The sequence below is a fragment of the Clytia hemisphaerica genome, unplaced genomic scaffold, assembly GCF_902728285.1.
Source record: "Clytia hemisphaerica strain Z4C2 unplaced genomic scaffold, Clytia hemisphaerica genome assembly, whole genome shotgun sequence".
NCBI classification, from domain to species: Eukaryota; Metazoa; Cnidaria; class Hydrozoa; order Leptothecata; family Clytiidae; genus Clytia; species Clytia hemisphaerica.
The window spans coordinates 370,736-388,606 of NW_027104391.1; the positions used below are offsets into that span (position 1 = coordinate 370,736).

Genomic DNA, 17,871 nt, shown 5'->3' on the forward strand with positions numbered 1-17,871 from the left:
TTTAAAATAGGTATGCATGACTTTAAATATCTAGAAAAAGCTGCAAAACTTTCCCCAGATTCTGCGTATTCGTTCAAAAATGTCAGAGGAATGTTTTGATTCACTTCAATGACCCGCCCCGCTCTGGTTTCGAACGTTTTGAGCGTTGGATTTTTATAAAGCCACTTACTTTTCGAATTACGAAAACATTCGAAATGACGAAATGAAAACATTAGAACATTCGAAAGTGTTGTGTAGATCGGGCCTTAATAAAAGAATGTTTGAAAAAGTTGAGTGTTTACCCGTAATACAATCAAATTACCGGGAAAAATAATTTCTTTTTTGAACCGAAAAAAATAGAGTGGCGTCGACTTCCTCTCAACAGTGGGAGTTTGGATTTTTTTCTGGAAAAACCAGTAGTTAACCTTCGAATTCCGCGCTGGACGCTGCTTAACCTTAAGCTATATACACACGTATACTCACGAATAAACCCCCGCCCTGTGCTGTGCCGTGCTGCTTTTTAAACCCCGCACGCGCGCGCATTATTTCATATGGATAAGCACTATTCACTATCGTAACTCAGAAAACCAGACGCTTGATGGTCTAAAAAAATATTTCTTTACCCCAAAATATACCGTATTTCTGCAAAATAAAGAAAATAAAGAAAATGAGTGCTTCTGGAATATCTGGAGATTTTCTCTCATACCTAACGAGCTACCTTAGTAACAGAAAGCAATTCACATCACTAAATGGAATCGAATCCAACCTTGAAAGATTCGAATATGGTGTTCCGCAAGGATCTCTAATTGGACCACCAAGTTTTTCCATCAACGTAAACGATATGAGTGATTGTATTGAAAGTGATTTAGACCAGCTTGCAGATGATTCAACAACCTATACTACTGGGCCAATTGCTGATGATGTTCTTGGCAGCCTCCAAAACAGTGCTTGTCAATTAGAGAGTTATGCCAAACGAAACTCCTTAACGATTCACCCTGATAAATGCAAAATCTTGGTCATGTCAAGAAATCGTTTCATTGGTCCATACAAAAATATTAATCTGTGTGGAGCAAGTGTTGAGATTGTTAGCTCCACCAAATGTCTGGGAGTTACTATTGATGACAAGTTGGAATGGGAGGAGCATGTTCGAAAAATTACCAAATCTTTTAGTATTAAACTGAAGAGACTTTATCAAATGAGAAACATGCCATACCCTACCTTATCAACAATATATTTTCAAGGCATATTACCCTCTGTTATCTACGGTATACTCATTTGGGGAAATTGTTCTGAGAATCTTATGTCGTATGTCGAGAATGTCCACATAAAGGCTGCACGGTTCATAAATCGAGTCAAAAAGTCTGTTCGTGATAATGCTGTCCTAGCCAGTGTCAAATGGAAACCCATTATCTATTATTACAAGCGAAGTATTGCATGTAAAGTTTATAAGATACATAATAACCTTGGTTCTCCATTACTCTCTGACCTGATTGTTAAAACGAAATCAAGAAAGTCTCGCAATACACTGAAAATCGATATGTCTCCATTCAAATATGTTGCTTTCAAACGTTCATTTCGCTACAGAAATGCTATTGTATGCAGTGGCGGCCTGGCAGGGGGTGCAGGGTGTGCAGTGCACCACCCAGAAAGATCTGAAAGGGGCGCCAAAAGAGCTTTTCAAGGGGGCGCCAAAATTTTGTTGCTATTTAACTGGGCGATTTGGCGCCCTTCGACAAGTTTATAGCGCCTTCAAAGTGCAATGTTAATTTTTTTCGCCTGCGGCGCTTTGTTTTATTTTTCTCTTGCATTCTTTCTCTAAAATTTTTTCGGAACTACTATCAACATTGTCTCCACCAGGGGTTAGAGAGGATGATCACCCCCAAAATGAGAAATTGCCAAAAAGATCGAAACTTGTTGATGCCCACTGTGGTTTTTGTGGTCTTATGCTGTCTAACTTTTTTCTTTTTAGAACATCTTTTAAGCTGTTTGACGTTTTTTACACCAAAATTTTTTGCCTGCGGCCCCTAAAATTTAAAATACCCTTATTCTTGCAAACTTTCGAGCTTTTGGTTCCTCTTTCAGCCATTGATCTTTAAAGTAAAGTAAGACCAGCGGCGCGAAAAAAGTTTAAAGATTATCAGGATCAGGTCGCAATTTGCTGATAAAGTTTTAGAAAACAAAAATATAAACCAAATCGACTTGCAAGGTATCAAATTTCCATTTCAAGTATCAACAGCTCATGTTTTCTATTTCAGGAGCTTTATTTATGGTGCTAAATCGGGATAAATTGGGGCATTTTTAGACATTTTAAAAGTTGAAAATTGAAAAAAGTTCAAATAATAACCAGTGAAAAAAAAGGAGGAGGAGGAGGTGAACCTTCCCTTGGCACAGGGAATAGGCCCTAACTTAACTTAGGGTTCACAGCGCTATGACAAATAAAAAGTATAGTAAAAACGAAAACATTATTACCACCACCTTCGTATAAATAAAAGTTTTTTAACTCAAAGATTCCGGGCGTTACTTTCAATCAGTCACTGCTTTTACAGTTTAATATTTTCACTTAATTTGGAGGGCGCAAGCGCGCAAGTAAGCACAAAAATATCAGGGGCGCCAATTTCATAGTTTGCACCACCAAGAAAATTAAGCCAGGCCGCTACTGATTGTATGGAACAATATTCCAGACAGAATTAAAAATATGGACAATTTCAAATCCTTCAAGAAGGATCTGAAAAAATCAGACTGCCTTGAAAAAGTTAATTTTAAAATGATTTTTGCACAAAACACATTTCGCCTTTGCAGCGGTTTTACTTTTTTGTTTCTTAGCCTGCAGGTCCACATGAGTTTTTACTGCCAATATATATAGAATTGTATATAGCTTGTATATATAGTTTTGTATATAGAACCTGATCTGTGTTGACAAATAAATTAATAATAATAAAAAAAGACAATAATCAAACTGCAAAAATGCGAAATTCATATAATTAAGAAGAAAGTACGAAAGCAAATTTTCATTTCAACTGTCAATTTTAATTTGCAACTCGCAATTTTAATTTGCAACTCGTGATTTCAATTTGCAACTCGCGATTTTAATTTGCAACTCGCGATTTTAATGTTCAACTCGCACTTTTGATTTTTCAACTCGCGATTTTAATCTGTAACTCGTGATTTTAATCTGCAACTCGCGATTTCATGTCTTAACGTGAAATTTTCAACTCGCAACTCGCACTTTTATTTGGTTAAAATAGCAACTCGTAACTCACAACTCGCAAAAACCAACTCGCAACTCGCATATTTGATAGCAACTCGCAACTCGCAGGACCAACTCGCAACTCGCATATTATCAATTCACAATATTAACAATATCTCAATTCTTCTCATGAAATAACAACGGAACAAGGACAATTGAGGCTAAAAGTGCATAAAAATTAGAAACGGCCAAGCCTCAATAAAAGTTTACTGGTTCTTACATATGATCCGCAACTCAAGAAATTAAGAAATCTCACGTCAAAAAAAACTCAAAAAATCAAGAAATCTCACGTCAAAAAAACTCAAGAAATCAAGAAATCTTCCGTCGAAAAAAAAACTAAAGAAATTAAGAAATCTCACGTCAAAGAAAAACTCAAAAAATCAAGAATCTCACGTCAAAAAAAACTCAAAAAATCAAGAAATCTCACGTCAAAAAAACTCAAGAAATCAAGAAATCTTCCGTCAAAAAAAAAAACTAAAGAAATTAAGAAATCTCACGTCAAAGAAAAACTCAAAAAATCAAGAATCTCACGTCAAAAAAAACTCAAAAAATCAAGAATCTCACGTCAAAAAAACTCAAAAAATCAAGAAATCTTCCGTCAAAAAAAAAAACTAAAGAAATTAAGAAATCTCACGTCAAAGAAAAACTCAAAAAATCAAGAATCTCACGTCAAAAAAAACTCAAAAAATCAAGAATCTTACGTCAAAAAAACTCAAAAAATCAAGAAATCTCACGTCAAAAAAAAAAACTCAAAAAATCAAGAAATCTCACGTCAAAAAAAAGTCTAGAAATCTTCCGTCAAATAAAAAAACTAAAGAGATTAAGAAATCTCACGTCAAAGAAAAACTCAAAAAATCAAGAATCGAACGTCAAAAAAAACTCAAAAAATCAAGAAATCTCACGTCAAAAAAACTCAAAAAATCATGAAATCTCACGTCGAAAAAAACAACTCAAAAAATCAAGAAATCTCACGTCAAAAAAAAGTCTAGAAATCTTCCGTCAAATAAAAAAACTAAAGAAATTAAGAAATCTCACGTCAAAGAAAAACTCAAAAAATCAAGAATCACACGTCAAAAAAAACTCAAAAAATCAAGAATCTCACGTCAAAAAAACTCAAAAAATCAAGAAATCTCACGTCAAAAAAACTCAAAAAATCAAGAAATCTCACGTCAAAAAAAAAAAACTCAAAAAATCAAGAAATCTCACGTCAAAAAAAACTCAAAAAATCATGAAATCTCACGTCAAAAAAAAACCTCAAAAAATCAAGAAATCTCACGTCAAAAAAAAGTCTAGAAATCTTCCGTCAAAAAAAACTTAAAGAAGTCAAGAAATCTCACATAAAAAAATTCAAGAAATCAAGAAGTCTCACGTCAATAAAAAGTCAAGAAATCAAGAAATCTCACGTCAAAAAAATTCAAAAAATCAGAAAAATATCACGTCAAAGAAAAATTCAAGAAATCAAGAAATCTCACGTCAAAGAAAAACTAAAGAAATTAAGAAATCTCACGTCAATAAAACTCAAAAAATCAATCAAAGAAAATCTCAAGTCAAAGAAAAACTCAAAAAGTCAAGAATCTCACGTCAAAAAAACAACTCAAAAAATCAAAATAAATCTCACGTCAAAGAAAAAATCAAAAAGTCAAGAATATCACGTCAAAAAAACAACTCATCGATCAAGAAATCTCACGTCAAAATCCGTTTTGCAATGATGTTCCAAACCGAGATGAAGTTATCAAAACACTATTAGTAGGGGGTCTAGTCTCAGGTCCCGTGGCAACTTTTATAGGACAAAACGAAACCTGTTCCATTTCAAAGTTTAGTATATATAATTAGAATTTTTTGAAAAGAGTCAAATTTTTAAGGCCCGGGAAATTTTTTGTGAATAAAATAGTGACGCCATAGGCAAAACTGCAAGGGAAAATAAGGGGTAGAGAAATAGCTTATTTTCAAAAGTCAAAATAAACGAAAATAATTGGTACCATCTGATAGAACATGAGCAAAAAAATTGTATTACACCAACCTTCTGACTAAAACACACAAAAAAATACAGCTGTTTTAAGACCAACTAACTGTCAGCTCTACTGTGATTTTGACGTCGAATCTTGTCTTGATCGTACCTGATGTTGGTATGTTTTTGAACCGTTTCACCGTTGGTAAGGTTATAACCAACATCACACTGAATCATCTTCAAAATTGGTACAACTGTCAGCTTACGGATAACCAGTACGGCTTTCGTCAAAATCGTGGCACAAACGACTCAACATTTGTTACTAAATGATTCCAAATGTCTGACCGGCTTTCTGTTTTTCCATTGACCCTTCAGCAACATTTGATCATATTGCGAGAGACTTGTGACTATAGAAGTCTATTCATCTTCGTCTACCGCGTTCGAAGACACAACCCTGATCGACATTCTTCAAAACATCTATTCAAAAACCAGTATCGATATTGAAACGGCAAGAGGGCCCTGAATCTCCACTGTTGTTTAACTTTAACATTGACTTTGTCATGCGGACATTCGTGACACAGACTAGTGAATTCAGACTAGATTTCTTCAAATTCAAATATCGAATTCCACCAACCCGCACAGGGCGTTGTGAAAAACAAGGTAATAATAGGGGAATATCAACATTAGACTAGGTCGGTTATGCAGACGATATTGTTCTTTATCTAATATCGTTAACCTCTCTACGAGCATCTCTTCCTCTGATTGACTCCATATTCAAATGTTTTAAACTCGTTTTCAATCCGAAGAAAATTGAAAAAATAACAACGAATCGGAAATACTTTCAAAATGAGATGAAATATTTTGCATTATACTTTCATATATAAAATATTGTAAAAATGTAAATATTTAAAGTAACTTTTGGAGTTTTTTGAAATAATGTACGTGCTAAAAAGTAAAAATTTTTCAAAACAGGGAAACAATTTCATATTTTCCGACAGAATGCAAAAAAAAAAAAATCTTACTTTTATAAACTGGGAAAAATTACATAATCTGAAAGAATGTCGATAGGAAAAAATTCCCCTAACAGAAGCCATTTTATGATTTCCAAAAGCATCTCCCTGGTAAAAATTCTTGATAAGTTCTTGATAAGATCTTATCAAGAAACTTTGCAAGTTCTTGTTCAGTTTCTTACTACGAACGTGCCAAGATCCTTTAAGATCTTTAAAGATCTGATAAGATTCTTTTGTAAGATGCTAATAAGATTCTTGTCTGTTACAGCGATTCAAGATTCTTACCGAATCTTAGAACAACTATCCTTGGATGAAATCTTCAACTTAACCACGCGAGATAGTTTTAATCAGCGTTACATCGATTCAAGATTCTTACCGAATCTTAGGACAACTATCCTGGGTGACTAGGTGACTAGCCTCGGTGAGCTCCAAACCCCTGACCCAAGAACTTTTGTAGTGACGAGTAAACAGTCTAACTGACGAATTAGGCTAACTGTCTAGATCGCTATTTATCCGGTATTATACTCCACCCCATTGTATTCTTCGCCCTTACTTGTCAGCGCTAAATTACTCATTGTGGTGTATACAATATAGACTCTGTTGTGTAGCAATCTACTAATTTGCCGTAATTCTACAGATCTGTAGAAATATGAAATCTGAATAATTTGTAGAATAATAATTCTACCCTATATACCCTATTTGTATGGTTGTATGTAAATTTGATATTTAAATTCTTTAAAAAAAGTCAAAATCGAAGATTTTATCATAACCACAAATTTACGAGTTATTGTGTTTATTCAACAAGATTCTTAACCCGAACTTTATAAGAAACACTAAGAATCTTAAAGTTTCTTTGCATATTTGTCAATTAAGATTTGAAAAGTCTCTTTATAAGAACTTGATAAGAAACGCTAAGAATCTTAAAGTTTCTTTGCATATTTGTCAATTAAGATTTGGAAAGTCTCTTTATAAGAACTTGATAAGAAACGCTAAGAATCTTAAAATTTCTTTGCATATTTGTCAATTAAGATTTGGAAAGTCTCTTTATAAGAACTTGATAAGAAACGCTAAGAATCTTAAAGTTTCTTAGCATATTTGTCAATTAAGATTTGGAAAGTCTCTTTATAAGAACTTGATAAGAAACACAAAGAATCTTAAACTATTTTATGGTTGCAAGATTTCATAAGATTTCATAAGATTCTTCTTAAGAACTTAATAAGAAACCTAAATTTTCTTACTATGAATGTGTGCGAAGAATCTTGACAATTCTTAACAATTTCTTGACACGATCTTTAAAGATCTTTTTGTAATAAGAAATTTTCAAGATTGCATAAGAATCTTTGTAAGATCTTACAAAGATCTCTTAAGATTCTTACTTGTTAAAGATCTTTAAAGATCTTTAACGATCTTTTCAGATCTTATCAAGAATTTTTACCAGGGCAAGCAAAAATGTCACATACTTGGACATAATCAAAATTTCCAAAAAAATGTCAGAAAATAAAATAAATTGTCATGCCAGGAAATCACTTAAGTTTTCTTCATTTTTTAAATGCATGTGGTGAATGAAAATAAATTTAAACTTAAGTGAGCTTAGCTAATCTTAATGTCATCAATGCTCACTAAAGTAAAAGGGAATTACAATGAAATATACTATACAAAAGGGTGATTTTTCAAATAATTATCTTTCTGCATAATTATTATATTTTGAAGAAGATTTCATTTTTTGAATTCACCAAATTTAATCGCCGCCAAAATTAATCAGCTCAGAATATTAGAATATTTCAAAATGTTAATTTTTGACCGCAGTCGCCTTCTTTTTGAAGCTCAAGAAGGGCGGCAAGGGCAGATTGAAAGCCGGCATTATAATCAAGGGTGATTTCATTTTCGATAAAATCATCCCTTCTATCTTGATATACATCAGTTGTTGATCGAGCACCGCCCACTAACGCCCCAGTGAGAACATGTGGATTTGGGGCCTTGATATTGAACTCGTTCCATCCACATGGTGCTGGGCGGTTCGGGCATGAAGAGGATCTATGATGAGGTTGATTGGGCGGGTTTAAGCCATAACCGACGACAAAACTGCGTTGATTGATTGATTCGTCTCCAAGGAGTTTATTGATTTGATTGCGTCCGAATGCGCTGAATTGACCTGTTGCTTTTGAATGAGCGAGGCAAATGAAAGCGACATTTGCTGCATGACGATTTGATCCCCATTGTTGGATGAAAACCAATCCATATTGATTACGCGGCTGGTTGTTCTGCATCTGGTTGCAAAAGCTATCGACGTTTTGTTTGTAAACTGCTTTCCCAGTGAGCTGTGATAAGAGAGCTGCTACACCACGACCTTTGTTGTCCCAGGAGAATTCACCTGGGTTTTGTTGCATTTCATTGAAGAACCCTTCAGCGTCGGTTCTATATTTTTCCTCGTCGGTAGCTTTGTATAGCCAAGCAGCACTCCATGCTAATTCATCGTTGTAACCACTGAAGGAGTTGTAGAAGAATTGAGCATCTGTGATACTCGATGAATAAACTCCTTTGAAGGTTTTAGCAAATGTGTACAACTCTTTAGCATGTTGTAAAAGCGTAGTAGCATAACCTGGGTTCGAATCTTTAAAAGCAATGGAAGAAGCAGCCAGAGCAGCTGATGTTTCACCGGCTAGATCAGAACCTGGATTATTTGCATCGACTTTGTAGCATGGTCTTGGGTTAGCTTTACCAGAGTTTGTGTAATATTCATCTTCTCGCCCCCAGACTTCATGGTCATCTTTACCGATACCACATTGGCCATATAATTCATTTGTTGCTGAAAAATGACGAACTTAAATTGTAAAGAGGTTTAATTTCCAAATTGAGACTGGCTTAACTGGCAGAGAAATATTATTATTAAATATTAGAAAATTCTCAATGGTGATGTCTCTCTTAAAATAACGTGTTTTATTTAGCTAAGGTCTGTTCCAAAAAAAATAGTAGTTCATACTCTTGTACATTGTTATTAATATCATTAAAGGTATTATACCTCTTTGAAAAGATAATTTAGTGTGGAATGATTACACTTAAAATATTTGTTTTTCTAATTGACCAAAAAAAAGATTTTTACTAAAATTTTGAGCATCGCCGATTTTAAATATGCGTTTTAATTTAATTTAGATTTGATTTTTCTATAACTTTTTATCTAAAAGATAGACTTAAAAAATAACAACCTAAAACTCAATCATTCTTACCAGTGTGGCATTTAATGAAATAATCAGTTGCCCATTTCAATGTTGCCAATCCATCATCATATTTACCAGCAAACTTATATCCATCAGCAAAATCAACCATACCCCAAGCTAACACTGTTGTTGCTGCAGCCATTGGGAAGTTGAATTTGACATAATCTCCAGCGTCAAAGTAACCACCAGATAGATCATGACCTTGTCCTTGACCGTCATTTTCGAAAGAGTTGCGTCTCCAGGGGATATCGTTGTCAGGAAGTATTCCTGATCGTTGCGCTTTATAGAAAAGCATCGATTTTCCGAGTAGGTCACTGTAGTCATGGGGTGTACTGCATGTCTCAGCTTCAGTTGTTTGTGCTTGAGTGGTTTCTTCCGATCCTGTGGTACTCACTTCAGGAGCTTCGGTGGTAACTTCGGGAGCTTTGGTGGTAACTTCAGGAGCTTCTGTGGTGACTTCTGGAGCTTCAGTGGTAACTTCAGGAGCTTCGGTGGTAACTGCAGGAGCTTCGGTGGTAACTTCAGGAGCTTCGGTGGTAACTTCGGGAGCTTCGGTGGTAACTTCGGGAGCTTCGGTGGTAACTTCGGGAGCTTCGGTTGTAGCTTCAGGAGCATCGGTTGTAGCTTCAGGAGCTTCGGTGGTAACTTCGGGAGCTTCGGTGGTAACTTCAGGAGCTTCGGTGGTAACTTCAGAAACTTCGGTGGTAACTTCGGGAGCTTCGGTTGTAGCTTCAGGAGCATTGGTTGTAACTTCAGGAACTTCGGTGGTAACTTCGGGAGCTTCGGTTGTAGCTTCAGGAGCTTCGGTTGTAGCTTCTGGAACTTTGGTTGTTACTTCAGGACCTTCGGTGGTAGTTTCGGGGGCCTTAGTGGTTACTGGGGCTTTAGTTGTCATAGGACAAACTGGTTTATTACCGCATGAATCATCAGCAAACTTGATATAATCAATCTTCGGTTCATCTCCACTGTTTTGATCATAATTAATATGGAAAGAGAAAACGAAAGTGGTTCCAGAAGGGATATCTCCGTTTGGAATGTTCTGAAAGACGTAAGAGTACCCTGGACACGTTTCGTCTGAAGTGATACGATTGACACCATTGTCAATGTTGAATCCCTGTGTCACAGACTCGAATCCAATCTGAAGTTAAAAGCCAGAATACTTGTTAGTTAAAGACACTGAATTAACTTCCATCCTTCCTCAACCTTATCAATCTTTTGGGGGATCTCAAATTTTATCTCCAGAGCCAGTAACGCCACTCTTTGTGTTGATTTTTTGGAAATTATAACCCGTTCCCTGCATATTTTCAGCTTTTTTATGCTTACTGATAGCGCTAGATAATGCTTATGTCCATCAGTAACTTAAATAAAGCCTGGAATACACGGGACGAGTTTGGGAAATTGTAACCCGATGTACAACCGTTTGAAAACATAAAGCGAGCTTCGGGGCTTAAAAATTGCGACTCATGTTTGTTTTGCTTGCCATTTTCCAACCGATGCTTAAAATCTAACAATATATATACAGTTTAAAAGATAATACAGAGCACTAAAATATTTAAGAAAAATAAGAATAAGAATTTAAAATTAGAATTTCGCGGATTTATCTGTCGTCTGTGAAATAAAGTCCTAAGTGACATTTGGAAAGGCCTTATCTGCGAAATTACACAATGGCAATGGCTTTGAATAAACTTATGACTCTTAACCAAACGAAGGAAGACAGACCCTGGGAAGGATAACTAATAAGAATGTACTATTACTTACTATCAATTGAAATCCTGTCAAATCTTGAGTTGTTGTGATTCGAATGATCCCAAAGGTTTGTCCTGCACTCTTTTTTGTAATCTCAACAAAAGCATCACAAGTCTCCCCTCCTAGAGGCGGGGAAGTCACTTCAGGGGTGGTGGTGGCGAGGGTGGTGATAACAGGACCAGGGGTGGTTTCCGTTTCACATTGGTTAGTACCACAGGACATTTCGAATTCATCTGTGGAGAAACGGATGTATTCGATATTCATTTCATTTCCATGTATGAAGTCAAATTTGTATCCTTTCTTAAAGACATTGTTAGGATTTGAACCAGCATATTTATCATAATCTTCATTCTTAAACTTGTAGAGACATTGTTTGCCAGGGTTGTTTGGCATTGCTTTGGTACCATATACATCAAGACGTTCTGGTCGAGTGGATGGTGTAAATCCAACCTAATATGAAAAATAATTCTTTGGTAATTTGGCTACTTCACGTGGATCGAACCATTAGCACCCTCTTGTCTATAAAAAGATCCGTTATCTACGGAAAAACCAAAATTCATTCCCGTACCGCTAATTTTTGCATGAGATACATTTTACCCATCTGGGACACAACGTTGTTTCAACGTTTATCTAACGTTCACAACGTCTATGTAACGTTAAATGAACGTTGAAACAGCCTTGTGTACCAGCTGGATAGTACAGAGTACACTTCCACTGGTAATGATTTTGTTTTTCTCTACTATTTAGATTTCAAAGAGATTTGTCATTTTTATTACGATTCTCGCGAATTTTAGAAATCTGAAACACCATTAGATGTTTTGAAAAGAATCCATGCAAAGAACCGTTTTCGTCAAAATAGAGAGTTCTTTAGATTGGCCATTTTACGTTCGAAACAAATCAAGTAATCAGTAATGATTCAGGCCCGGCGAAAATTGGGAGGCTTAGGCTTAGACTGAAGCCTCCCCAATTTTGAGCAAAGTAGACTTTTTTCTCCAATTCATGGCAAATTCTATATCATTTAGATCCCTTTTGCCCCTCCACTTTTAAGGTTATTCCACCGGGCCAGTGATTGCGCTTCAAATAATCTCAAAACTTGTATCCAGTCCCTGTTTGAGAATTCTTATATAGTGCTCATGAAAGGCGATTTTATCGTGTGATTAGAAAACCTCGAACATTTTAAAACAACAAAAACTCGCTGTTATCAAAGTGCAGTGTGGTCCTGAATATCAAAATTTATTTCGACATTAAAGGGACATAACAGTACATGCGAAATTTGTAAACAAACTGTATGCAGCGGATACAAAATCAAAACAAATGTCACATGTCAAAATAAAAAATCTAACCAAATATGGCTAATTTTGATTGTTCAATTGTTTTACAAGTTTGTTTTGGACATTTGATTTTAATTGTTCTCTTTAATGACACGTGGTTCGCGCAATGTTTACATTTTACTATTTTTATGTCCCTTTAAAATGACATTTGTTTTGATTTTGTATCCTGCTGCATGCGGTTTGTTTACAAATTTCATCAGTACTTTTATGTCCCTTTAAAATGATCTAGATTATTCTATTTCGCTGAGTGAATTAACCTACCTGAAGTTGCCAGTCGTCAGCTTGTTGTGGTACCAAGAAATTGAATGTACCCTGTTGATAATTATATCCAACTTCAAATTTCAAGAAATCAGAACAATCGTCTCCAGACAGTTGTTGTGGAGCCGCTTCAGTTGTGGTGATTAATTCCTCTGTTGTAGTTTTGATCTGTTGAAATCAAATGGTTGGAAGAAATTGAAATATACTTTTTCAATGCTATGTAGTATGTCCGGATAAAAAGACGTAAAATCTTTCAAAACTCATAAACTCACAGTGTTTAGAATAACTGAAATATTTAAATATAGATTTGGCTAAAACATTTAGGGCTGAAATGGGGGAGATTCTTCATATCTTCGTATATCACCACAAGGACACCATATAAGGGTTCTGATATTAATACTACCCAATTAGCTTTAAAAGAATTAGCATAAAGGACTGTGGAGCTTTTTCCCTGTGCATCAACAGGACTTCATTATCCTAATTACCAAGTCTCAAATTGTTCGGAATTTTTTTTCCATTTAAAACGGTAATTTCATAGGATTCGTGCATCTGTTACATGTTATTTTCTGTCCAGATTATAATGAAAAAATGGACAAGTATTTCCAGATTTCCATTCAAGTAAAGACGTTGAAAAACTTAATTTTTCTTCGGGACTCAATTAACTTGGTAATTCATGAACTCTTTTCTTTTGTTGTTATATTTGTAAAACTTGTCTCTATTCGCAAAAGATTGCTCAACTAAGATCAATTACCACATTGACGTAGAAAAAATCATGTAATAAAAGCACGAATCTTATGAAATAGACTAACTTAAAACGGCAATACACCTTTTTTCGACCGTAGTCTCGTGGTCAGGCGCGTGCCACTTTATTGTTTAATTTACCACCACCTTAAACTCGATCCAATGCTTCTTTTACAATTTTTTTTATTATCTTTAGGTGCGAAAAAAAGTTAGGGACGGTTTTAGGGTGGTAAAACGGACAAAAAATGCGCGCGCGGCAATTGGCAGCTACAGTCAAAAAGGTGTATTCTACCAGTATATTGTATTTACCTCAGTTGTTGTAGATTCTTGTTCTGAAGGTGTGGTGGTTGTACCTGGAGTGGTTGTTGGACAGGTTGGTTTGTTGCCACACGTGTACAAGTTGCCTTTATCATCGCTGATCTCAATATATTGTATAGTTGGACTTTCTTCTTCTCGGTTGTAATGTGTCATGTACGGGAACATAAAATTTTTGCCAGCTCGAAATCTAAAAAATATGAATATTTTGATTAGCTTATTAGACTTAGACTCTACTTCTGATACTTTTTTTATGATTTTGATGATGCTGAGTCCATAGTAAAAACTCGTCAGGTCACCATTTTGAAGAAATAATTCTTGAAACCAACTTGAATAACAAATTTCCAGTCCCTTATTTTCAAATAAAAACATTGCTTCGTCCTTTTTTTTACCCTCCAAAAACAAGTCGAATCTGAAAAAATTGTTAGTTACTTTTCTAGTTAAAGACTTTAGCCTGCCGAAATCTAAAACACCCCTGCTTAATAATAAGCCCCGGTCAAACTATCTCACACAGCAGGAATAAAAATTCCCAAAACTTTGGGGCAGCCTGGGGACTTCAAAAATTGTTAGATTTGGCTGAGATTTGGCACGCTTGTTCATTGGGTGAATATCTGGAGGTGGTTTTTCATTTTTTGGAAATTTTGATTTTTGACGTCTGGGGACGAGTTTTTCACCAAAACGATGCTAAAACTTTGGGACAGCCTGGAGTCTTCAAAAATTGTTGGATTTGGCTGAGATTTGGCACAATTGTTCCTTGGGTAAATATCTGGAGGTCTACAATTGGGCCTATAAATAATTTGAAGCTACTGAAGTTTCCCAGTGGAGCTGAAATTATTGGGTTTTTCCCACCAGAAAAATCGATCCCACCGGATCTGTGGGAAATAGAGGACTACATTCGTATTAAAAAAAATCAAAATAGCTCGAACTTCAAAGCTCGAATCACCTATTTTTGTCATTTGCTTGTTCATAGTTATAGAATGTAGCTTCAGAACACAGCGCATCTGTTCCAATCGAATTTGCGTTTTTTTGTACTTGAAAGTTTCCTTCGATAGTTTCTGCAAATCCAATCTATGGATAAAGGAAATGTGTCAAAAAAGTATACGTTAGGATTTCTAGAGACTGGAGTTTGTTACGACAAGCTATTTTCTGACCGAATTAATTCCTCCATAGAGATAAAAGGACAAAAAAAAGAACTTTTTTGGCCCAGCATCGGCCCTTTTATTAGCATGTTGCTGTCCGTGGTGCTGTGTGTCCTTTTTTTTTGAAGAATCAGCGCTTTATCAATTCAAGTTCGTTTTGGAAGAAACAGTGCCTTGTAACAATCAGTACGGATAATCAATACCGATTTTATGTATTGGAGGATATCGAGGGTAAGTGAAATCGGTACAAAACAAAGTCGATAGTTGATGTACGGCTCTTTATCGCATTTTCTCACCTAAATAGACGACGGTCTATTGGAGACGTGTCAGCTTTGCTTTATACCGTTCCCCTCGATTTATCTTGAATACATAAACTCGCTAATATTGTGCCAAGGGCCGTTCTGGTTACTTGTCTATTATTTGTAATAAGGATTACAAATAAAACCCATTTCTAAAAATCTGATCGAAGCGTCAAAATGAGCTGACATCAAGACATTTTTTTGTAACCAGGCGTCTAAAAAGGATTAGCAAATTTGAATGTACTTTTTTTTGCGGGAATTCAATTTCGCGCGAATCAGGAATACAGTAGACTCTCGACTATTCGAATTTTTTATAATTTGAACAAAAAAGATTCCCCATCTGAGTTCGAATTAGAGACAGTCGACCGCATCCATTTAAATTCGCAAATTTTAGCAAATTCACGAAAATCGCGAAAATCTCTATTAAGAAATTCAGTTCAGAAGTTAATTTTTCACCTTCATTTTCCATCTTTTATATAAATCACCGGGCAACGCAAAACGGATTCTTCCTTGCTCCACACCGTTCCCTGATTTCTTCTTATTGATCTTAACGAAGTCTGAACAATCTCCTTCCAAGGGCGGAAGGGTGGGTTTGGGTTGCACTGTAACTGACGGATCGGATGTACCGCAAGACATGCTAAATCCACCATCAGAACTTTCAAACTTGATAAAAGAAATTTTTGGATTTGAGCCAGCATTAAATTTATATTGGAAGCGATATTCAAAAATTGAGTTTGCTGATAATTTTTTATTATATATAAAGTTCTGGGAGATGTATTGTCGTCCAGGACCACTCATCTTTTTAGCGTCCCAAATTTTGAAGAACTTTGTAGCAGTTGTAAACTCCACCTGTGGAAAAAAGAAGAGCATCTATAGCCAGGATAATTCCATAATGGATTGATGGAATTATGAGTTAATATCCAAGAATGTTATATTTTCGAACAAGAGTAATATTCGAGTTTTCGAGATTTGACCTAGACGATGTTATTAAAGGCGGGAAATATTCTATGCACAGAGTTTACAGCCGTTAGGGCGGTAAACGGATAAAACCGGCGGGAGAGTTTCGTTGAAGACTGGCAAACCCTACCGGCTGTAAACTCTTTTCGGCAAAAAAACCATTTGCGAATTTTCTTGACCTTTGAGCTTATTTCTTAGTTACTGATTTATCTTAGACTATTGCACAGTTAAGATTCGACCAACCATTACTTACAGTAATTTTCCAGCCATTCACTTCTTGAGGGACGGTAAAGTCAAAATAACCATCTTGACCTGTTTTCCAACCTGCTGTTAAATCGATAAAACTATCGCAAGATGTTCCTGAGAGTTCGTCACTCATAATATGATCAAGATTTTTATTTTTGTGAAATTGGCGCTTCGTCTCATGCTTCGTCTCATGATGTTGATTGAAATGCGATTTCAGTTTTTTTGGCGCTCCATAAATTGAAACTATGGCAACCAGCAATATGAAGAATAATTTGCATTTTGGTTTAAACGCAACCATTTTTGGCCCAAATCTTCTACACAGACCAGCTGTTTAAAGGAAAGCGTAGATTTTGTTCCTCTGTTACTCAAAACCACGTATTTCTAAACACTGAGCCAAGGATTTCCTTTCAAGCCAGCTCTAAAGTCAACCCTCTCCTTTTCTCTCAGAAGTTTAATGAAAGTTTGATATCTATCCAAAGTGCATATATACCATCCATAGATAAAAGAATTGCCTTAGTCTATTTTGAAATCATAAAATCACCCCCGGAGGAGAGAATTTTATCTTCTACACGGTTATACAAGTTGAATTTCGAATCTCCTCCCTCCTGTTGTTTAGGCTAAATAACACCTTCTCTTAATCTTTGATTGATTTATCTTAAACATTTCCTGCTCATTAAACCCTTTAGAAAAGGCTATTGATTTTGTAGTCCCAAACATTAAGGCGATTAAACCCCAAATTAATGAGACCAGATTATTATGACCTCGATAGGAAAAAAGTCTTGTTAAATAAGACAAGATTAACCTACACTCAAAAGCCTACATAATCTGGGATTATTATCAGGTTGACTCTATTTTAAAAACACACGTAGCTATTGCTTCATTCATTATCTTATCAACTTAAGTATGCCTACACTATTTAGGTATTGATGCCTTCTATAGTTAGGTTATAAAGTTGGGCTTTATGTAGGAAGTCTTTTTTACCGTTCTTTTCTTCGGGACAGTAAATCTCCCACCTTAAATTTTCAGACCACTCCATAATTGAGTAAATTTCCACCTACGTATTCTATACATCTGATTAGTTGACCAATGACCTAAGCTAGTTCATGATCCTGACTGACTTAATAAGATGGTGGTAGATGTTTACGATTCTCGAGTTTGAGTGTCCAAAACTGTAGATTGTTTCAGGTAGGAGACGTAGGGTATTTCGGAATTTCGGAAATCGGGCAAAATTCCTTCGGTATTTTGGAATTCTGAAATTGTTTCGGTATCGGAATTCCTTGATTTTTGCTTCGAAATTTCAGTACTTTTAAGTTTTTATCCCCTTTTTTCGGAATTCATACATAAAAAGTCAAATTTGATGAAAAATTGGTCAAAACGAGGAAAAATAACAAAAAATATCGGTATCGGAATTGCAAGTATTTTTTTACGGAATTTCGGAAA

General features: G+C 35.4%; 1 protein-coding gene across 1 annotated transcript; it reads right to left on the minus strand.

Moving 5' to 3' along the window:
• Positions 1 to 7,736: 7,736 nt before the first annotated feature.
• Positions 7,737 to 16,887, minus strand: LOC136819906 (uncharacterized). Its single transcript, XM_067076147.1, has 8 exons — positions 16,439 to 16,887; positions 15,685 to 16,077; positions 14,734 to 14,858; positions 13,785 to 13,980; positions 12,738 to 12,902; positions 11,158 to 11,595; positions 9,409 to 10,537; positions 7,737 to 8,990 (listed from the first exon to the last, which is right to left on the minus strand). Exons 1-8 carry the CDS (start codon positions 16,727 to 16,729, stop codon positions 7,966 to 7,968), a joined length of 3,762 nt encoding a protein of 1,253 aa, XP_066932248.1. The 5' UTR covers positions 16,730 to 16,887; the 3' UTR covers positions 7,737 to 7,965.
• Between the last annotated feature and the right edge of the window lie 984 nt (positions 16,888 to 17,871).